The 8143-nt window shown below is 53.3% G+C and overlaps 1 protein-coding gene across 3 annotated transcripts; it reads left to right on the plus strand.

Annotated features, from left to right (window-relative positions):
* Positions 1-1111: 1111 nt before the first annotated feature.
* On the plus strand, positions 1112-7767 carry Ormdl3 (ORMDL sphingolipid biosynthesis regulator 3). Of its 3 annotated transcripts, none has more exons than XM_076870399.2 (4): positions 1112-1237; positions 4797-4995; positions 5736-5887; positions 6262-7767. In XM_076870399.2, exons 2-4 carry the CDS (start codon positions 4822-4824, stop codon positions 6395-6397), a joined length of 462 nt encoding a protein of 153 aa, XP_076726514.1. In that variant the 5' UTR covers positions 1112-1237; positions 4797-4821; the 3' UTR covers positions 6398-7767. The 3 variants fall into 3 exon arrangements, with proteins under 3 accessions (XP_076726514.1, XP_076726516.1, XP_076966664.1); XM_076870401.2 differs by having other exon boundaries at positions 1131-1237; positions 4802-4995; XM_077110549.1 differs by lacking the exon at positions 1112-1237 and adding an exon at positions 1583-1739.
* Positions 7768-8143: the final 376 nt, after the last annotated feature.

Genomic DNA, 8143 nt, shown 5'->3' on the forward strand with positions numbered 1-8143 from the left:
TCTTGTTGCATGGAGAGTGGGAGTGACCCAGGAGACCTTAAGAACCTTTTAGTTCAACTTCCTACAATATGATAGGTGTTTTACATACATTCTTTTGAATTCACACAACAACCTTGGAGGTAGGGTTTCATGAATGTGGAAGTAGAGGTGAAGACAAATTAAGTAATTGCCCAGGATCACACTGCCGATAAAGGAATGCCTACACCATGTCTACCTGGCTGTAAAATCTGAGCCTTTGCCTTGACAGCATGCAGACATGAAAATTGCAGACCACAGCTTCCCACCCAAAGCCACACAGGCTGACCCAAGACAGTAATTCAGGCTCCTAACTATTCATCAAAGAATCTTTCTATGACACGTGGCTTATTCTGATGCCTGAAGTGACCCAGGATGCAGCAGGGCTCAGGCCAGCCTGGATCAAATGTCACTTGTCAAGTAGGCAGGATTTGGACAGGCTCTGTTCTCTGCCCTACAGACCCTTAACCCAGGCAACAAATACAGCAGGGCAAAGGGCCGAGCTACTCAGTTTCTGGAGGGGCCCTTCTGGGGCCGGAGTACAAGCAGTGAGGTGTAGTGGTAAAACCGCTTCACGTGGGTCAGTCTTTCCCAACGGAGTTCTACTGCAAGTTACTTAAAGCTCTGGGTTTTCTCGTTAGAAAAACTGGGGTAGGGAGCAGGACGTGACGGCGTACTACTGCAATCCCAGTTATCCGGGAGCCTGAGGCTGGAGGACCGAAAGTTCGAAACCAGCCTGGGTAACTTGGGGAGCCTCTGTCTCAAAATAAATAAATAAATAAAAATAATAAGGGCTGGGGTGTAGCTCAGTGGTAGAGCGCCCCTGAATTAAATTTCCAGTATTGTAAAAACAAAACAAAGCAAAATAAAAACGAGACAAGAGTAAATCACGCTTGAAGGGCGCAGGCGCAAAAGCTGGGGTCTTTACGCGCCGAACTAATACCATCTGATTTCACTCTAGCGTCGCCGCAAAACGTTCGGCGGTGCGACCCTAGAGTGGCTGGAGCGGGAATGGGAACGGGAGCTGGAGAAAAACTACGATTCCCAGGAGGCACCGGGAGGCCGGCGCGCGGCGGTGACGTCGCGGGGACCGGCGCGAGGCGCTGATTCGGCCGGGGCTGCCAGCGGGGTGCTGCCGCCGCTGTTTGTTACAGCTGCTAAAGCAGCTGCGGCCCCTGTTCCCGGGCACCCCTCCCGGGCCCTCGACCTCCCGCTCCGCACGGTGAGTTCGGACCGGTAGCTTCGGGTGGCGGAATCCGAAGGCCAGGGGCTAGAGGAGGGGCGACAGAGAAGTTGGGGGCTGTTGGAGGAGCGCCGCGGACTGGAGATCGGGGTAGAGTGGTTGGGGGTGGAGGGGGCTGCATCACACGAGGAGGTGCCCGAGGAGGAAAGTAGGAGTAGGAGGCCTGGGGTAGGACTTCGGGGAGGAGTGTTTCGGCTGGGGTGGGGGGCGGGGAGAGGCTGGACTTCGGGGATAAAGGTTTTGGCTTGGTGAACGCATGCAGATGGGGGGTGGGGCCCCGGACCCTGCTAGGCTCCGAGTGTCAGGTCCCTAGCTGGAAAGCAAAGCGGGAGGCCCTCGTGCCAGAAGTCCCACTCCGAAAACCCCAACAATAGTGAGGACTCCGCCTCCTCGCTCCTCCCTGCCCCCGGGTTGGAGAGGGTTCCCTTTCTTTCCACTCCCACCAACCCCTCGAGTCTGGGAGGCTGGACCAGAGCGAGAGGTGAGCCACTTTGGTCCTGCAAGTTGTGGGTGGGTGGAGTGGTAGTGTCATGTGGTGTGCTGCCACGGACTTTCCTTTGGGGTCTTCAGGGTACAGGCCTGGATGTTTGGGCTCATCATCCACAAGGCAGGAGGCTTGCTGTTTAAAGGGTTGCTTTTACCTGGGGGAGGAAATGGGAAACACTTACCTAGTGGCTGCCCTGGAGCGCACTCTGGCCTTGACGTGAGTGTCTGACAGACTGGTTGGGCCGGGACGTTCCTGTGTGGAGCCAAGGGGGAGGGGAAAAGAACTACCAGCAAAAAAGTGGTTAACAGAACAGAGTTGCTGCAGGCTCTGGTTTGAGGCAGGTTATGAAACCACATCAGGGGCTGGTGATGGCAGCCACCTGCCAGCTATGGCAGCAGAACTTTAGAGCCTCAGCTGCTGGGGACCTGTCTGCCGTTGTCAACCTCTTCTCCCTATTTTTCCACTTCTGGGAGAAGGATCAGTTGATTACTAATGGATGTGACATGTACCCGCAGACACCAAAGTCCCAAGAGTGCATTCTGGCTGCCAGATTTTTTCTTAAGTTTATGAATTGCTAATGTCTATTTTTTGGGAGAAGGGGGTGGTAGTCTGATAGGGTTTCCTGCTCTCAGGTCACCTAGTGTTCAGGCTTAAGAAAGAAGCTTCCCAAGGTGTTATCTAGGACCTAGATCAAGGTTCCTCCCAGACTCATTGGGCTTTGTTGGATGCACTGTTAGACAGAAGAGGGAGTAGAGTCTTATGATTTGGGATCCAGCAAGGTTTTTCTCACTTCTGGACAAAATGCTAGGGAGGGCTAGAAGTCTTTCTACACCTACAGCCCTGGAGGTCTGATTTATGAAGGAAGGGCCAACAGTTTCTGGAGAGCTTTTTCCCTCTCCATAGTGGTAAGTCCTTCAGAGGCCTCACTTCTTAGACACAGCCTCTGTCCCAGGTGGAGGCTTTTGCGTAGTAGGTATCCCAAGGGCTATGTTAGGGTAACTGAAGTCCCAAGGCTCTGGGAAGGTAAACAACGGATTTTCTAGTTCCTTGGGTTTCTGTTAGGCTCAATTAACCAGCTTAATGGGCTGGGCCAATGGGCCCCAGGAGCATCACTTCCACCAGTGTGTACCCCAACATTTACCCTGAAGTAAACCCTATCAGGCCTGTAGCCTGAAATAAACCCTGTCAGACCACCACCTCCTTCCCCCAAAAAATAGACATTAGCAATTCATAAACTAAGAAAAAATCTGGCAGCCAGAACGCACTCTTGGGACTTTGGTGTCTGCGGATACATGTCATTTCCATTAGTAATTAACTGATCCTTCTCCCAGAGTGGAGAAATAGGGAGAAAAGGTTGACAGTGTTTACTTGTTGGGAAACTGTGTTTGTAAGCTTTGAAAGCTTTGAGTTTTAAGAAGAGGAAACTTGCTCTCATTGTTCTGTAAGTAAGGAACTAACCCATGAGGATATTGGGTCTTGTGCAGGCTTGGCTAGGATCCTGCCAGGAGATGTAGTTTCTGAGTTTGAGGGGGTTGGCCCAATGGGGTGATAGAGGTGGTCTTCTGGGCACTTCTAGAATATCTCCATCTGGGACTCCTTTTTGTATTACCAGGAAATTTGGGGCTGCTACCATGATGATGACTTTGGGGTCTTTAGCAGGCAAGACCCTACTTTAGATAAGGAGGTGAGCAGTACACAGGTGACTTCTGTTCCCACCTTCTGCTAGTCATAGGACCCTCAGGGGTCTGGGGACAACCAGGCTCTGGACAAGTGGCAGATCTTCCCCCTCCTGCCTTCTTTTCTCCCCTCTGCCCACTCTAGATAGGAATCACTATTTCCTGGGCATCAAGGACAGACTTCTGGTTCCTCCTCTTGCAGGGCTTCTAACACTGGGACTGGGCAGGGGAAAGGACAGTGTTAATACCTGGAAACAGGTGCTGAGAACAGAGGTTGGAGGGAGGTTGGAGGTTGAGGTGAGGACGGCTGGGGCAGAGAAGGAAAAAGGCAGGAGGGAGGTCGCTGGTATGATTTCCTGTCCTTGGGAGGTTGGCTTCCAGCTGCCTGTGGGAACTATAGATGGCCATGCTCTGTATCCTTCCTTCCCTCTCTTTCTCCTCTGTTAGTCTTCCTGGGCCAAAGTTTGGATCTAGGATCGAAGAATTAGGGTGGATAGGAACAGTGACCCCAAAATACTTCATCCACTACTGCTTGTGCCCACAGGGCTTTCCTTCTTTTACTCCTGTAGGAAGGGCTTAGAATAGGAGAGGTCTACTGAGGCCCTCAGTGAGACAGAACCAGCAGGAATCATGCTGAGGGAGAATTTTGGTGGGGTAAAGGGCCCTGGAGATTTGACACCAGAATGGCTGGCATCCCAAGGGTTAGCCTGTGTGTCTGCCAAATAGATAAAATGTCTGGGTGTATAGTTTTGTGTCACTAAAAAGGACCCTTCCAGATCTGAGCAAATGTTGTCTCTCAATGCTATTTTCTCCTCCCACCCTCTTTCTCCTTCAGTCCTCCTGGGTAAACTTTGGGGAGATCTCTGATTGGAAAATTAGGGGTGGGTGGGAATAGTGACCTCAAAGTACTTCACCCACAGGCCTCACCTTCTTTTACTCCTGTGGAAAGAGTAGGAGAGGTCTCCTCAGGCCCTCAGTTGAGACAGAGCCAGCAGGAATTATATATACTGAGGGAGAATTCTAGGGGGCAGGCCTCTTCTCTCCCCCTAGTAGGAAGGGGACCCTCATGGAAGTGCAATAGCAGGGGATGGGCATTGATTTCTCTGCTCTGGACCTGAATATCTTTTGCTGATCTGTCCCCAGGCACTTATAGGGCACTGTCCTGATGGGATGATGCATAGGACAGCCCAGTTTTAATCCCACCCCAGCAGCAGGAAATGACTAGAGCCAAGTGCACATAAACTTTTTTCCAGCCTCCATTCTTGTGAACCAAAGCAGTGAGACTATATGGAGTTCTCAGGGAAGGAAGATCCAGAGGGTGTGAGGGGGCAGAGGAAGTGGTGTGACCTGTCTCACCTGTGCTGCTTGTTTGCAGAGCAGCAGCGGAGAGGGGTGTCAGGATGAATGTGGGCACAGCACACAGCGAAGTGAACCCCAATACGCGGGTGATGAACAGCCGTGGCATCTGGCTCTCCTACGTGCTCGCCATTGGGCTTCTTCATGTTGTGCTGCTGAGCATCCCCTTCGTGAGTGTCCCTGTCGTCTGGACCCTCACCAACCTCATCCACAACATGGTGAGAACCTGCATCTGACCATATGTGCTGCTCTTTGATGGGGCTGAGGAATAGAAGGAATCTGCCAAACGTGGGCCGGGTAGCAGGGTGATGACCTGACAACAGCTGTTGCCAGCGCCTAGGCCTACCTTTTACCTTTCCATCCCACTCCTCCTCCTGGGTTTCAGCTCTGTACACACCTATAAGAAGAATCTAATCTGCAGAGTTGTCTATATCTCCTGGATGGGTGGCTTGTGGATTTGGAAGATGGCTACTGAGAACTGAACCAAGGCTTTGAAGTATCCCCAGCACCCAGGAATCCTAGTGCCTAGCCTGGAGCAGAAAGGCTCCTTCCCCAAGTTAGGGTCTCATGCCACCCCTCACTCCGGTCCTCCTTTGCCCTTTAGCAGTCATTGCCTCTTACTCCTTTGATGGACTGGCAGGAGTTCAGTCCCCCTCAGCTTGCCCCTCCTTTCTGGCTCGTGGAGGCTCCACCTGGGCCAGAAGGTAGCATCTTTATGCCTTTTCTGCAGCTAACTTCTCTTCCTTTCAGTCTCTTCATGCCAGGCCTGCCCTCTCCCCCTGGAATCCTCTTGTTCTGCCAGTCTCCCAGCTGCTCCATCTTGGCCTCCAGCCCATATCCCCCTGCCCAACAGGGGGAGGCTGCAGATCACCTGGAACTACTTCTGTGACTGGGTCGAGGAGCTAAGCTGGGGGCCCTTTGGCCTTTTGTATCCTCTAACGAAGGCACCCCTCTCCAGGGCATGTACATCTTCCTGCACACAGTGAAAGGGACACCCTTCGAGACCCCAGACCAGGGCAAAGCGAGGTTGCTGACCCACTGGGAGCAGATGGACTACGGGGTCCAGTTCACGGCTTCTCGGAAGTTCTTGACCATCACGCCCATTGTGCTGTGAGTGCCTTCACTAGTGAGGACACCAGCAGGCAGGACAAGGCCTGGGGGAGCCTGGGGCCAGCCAGACCTAAACCCCTCCCCAACTCTGGCCCTTGATGTAGGAATAAACAGAAGGGAAGGCGAAAGATCCCTGGGTCTTACACTGCACTCAGGCCTGGGCCTCCCTGGCCCTCTTTTCTCAGTTGGAAAGACATTGGCCCACAGGTCTGGGTGCAGGAGGGGGCTGAGTTGATAGGGGCCGCAGTAGCCCGGGAGATCTTGCCATTCCACTTCTGGTGTGGAGACACCTCCTATAACTCCTTAGTGGTCGGAATTCTGAGGGAGGAGGTGACCTCCATTCTTTCATCTGTCTCCCTAACCTTTCCCTCCAGGTACTTCCTAACCAGCTTCTACACCAAGTACGACCAGATCCATTTCATCCTCAACACTGTGTCTCTGATGAGCGTTCTCATCCCTAAGCTGCCCCAGCTCCATGGAGTCCGCATTTTTGGCATCAATAAGTACTAAGGGTGCAGCCCCTTCCCCAGCCTGGGGTGGCAGGGGAGGGGTGGAAGGCGTTTGCTGTGATGCTGAAGACAAGGAGCCTCTGGACACTGCCGGAGATGGGGATCACGCCTCTGGGCCTAGTTCCCCCTTGCTTCCCCAGTAGCCGACTTGGAGTAGCTTGTAGTGGGTTGGGGTGGGCCCCTGGGCTCTAACCCATTCTGATTTTTTGATTCTTTCCTTTTGCCTTTTGAATAGACTCCATGGGGTGGTCATGGAAGGGCTGGGCTCCCGGGCTGAACATGGACCTAGATCTCCGGGGTTGGGACAGGAGGCAAGGGAGAAATCCCTGCTTGCTTGTTTACCCTCAGGCAGCCAAAGCACTTTAACCCCTGTGAGGGAGCAGAGGAAGGTACGGCTTCTGGATTGTTTCGTTTTGGTTCTTCAGGCTATAGGACGACAGTGTATTTTTGTATCTATGGAAGCAAGTGTGTGACAGTACCTCACCCCTCTGGGTAGAGAGCTGTCTGATCCTAGTCCCAGGCTTTTGGAGGCTGCCCCACACCCTACTCTGGGTGCTGGATGGGAGCGGGGAGGGTGAGGGGAGGTGGCGGTGGGGCATACATGGCCTGGTTCCGGAGGCAAAGGGCCAGGGCTTTGCCATCTGGTCCCAGTGGAGGTTGGGGAGAGGGCAGTGGTGGGTAAGGGTGGGGTAGTGATCCGAGTCTTAGAAGAACGGACCTCAGCAGTAGTGGAGGTGTGTTGTAAAAGGGGAGTGGGCAGAAGCTAGTCCCACCTCCTCCTCACCCACAGAATGATCTTGGGGAGAGGTTAGGGAAGTGTCTGTGGGTTTGAAACTCCTGAACTGGCATGAGGGGCGGACTTGGGTGGAAGAGGCTATGTCATTGTGAGCACAGGTACAGTTTGACACTGTCCTCTGGACAGTGGGGCCCTTCCATAGTCCCTCACCTTGTGACCTCCCTGTTCAGACTGGTGCCATGCAGGGCCTTTTGAGGGACGGTACACGTGGGGCTCTGAAACCACCTCCACTTGGTGGTGGGCTGAAGGGTCAGGCAGGGTGGTGGCTGCAGCCACTGTCTCAATCCAAGGAGGGAGACAGGTGGGGCTGGCTAGAGAGGAGGAGCCTTCTCCCCTCCCCAGTCCTACTGGGAGCATGTTACATTGAAAAGGTGTGAGTGCCTGAGCCCTCTGCTGGGGGGCCTGAGGGAGGAGGAGAGTTGACTTATCCTGTTTTCTGCCTCCTATCCCATCCTCACCCCACGTATCACAGGGAACTTTCACCTTAAATCTTTCTAAGCAAAGTGTGAATAGGATTTTTACTCCCTTTGTACAGTATTCTGAGAAACGCAAATAAAGGACAATATGTTCCTGTTTCCTCTGTGTCTGGCCTCTGTTTCCTGGAGGGCCCTGGGGGAGGGGGCAGCAGCTCCTGCTGACACAGTGGTGGGGACTCTGAGACTGCTGGTTTTTCTTAGGCCCCATTAGGCCATGCACCTCTGACTTCATAGGCAGGGGCCCTTCAGTGACCAGGGAGAGGGTCAGTCCAGGCATGGTTTTACAACTGGAGTGGTGGGCGTGAGAGGGACAGCCCTTCCCTCTGAAATTCCCCATCCCTCTCCACTCTTCCAAGGTCTTTCCTAGTCTCTGAGCATAAGTGGGAAGGGAAGAGGTAACCCCAGGACTTCTTGAGGCTCGCCTCAAGAAGGAGGAGTCCTTATCTCCTGGGAACATGGCTTTTCAGGGTGTCTG

Source organism: Callospermophilus lateralis, chromosome 11 (assembly GCF_048772815.1).
Source record: "Callospermophilus lateralis isolate mCalLat2 chromosome 11, mCalLat2.hap1, whole genome shotgun sequence".
Taxonomy (NCBI): Eukaryota; Metazoa; Chordata; class Mammalia; order Rodentia; family Sciuridae; genus Callospermophilus; species Callospermophilus lateralis.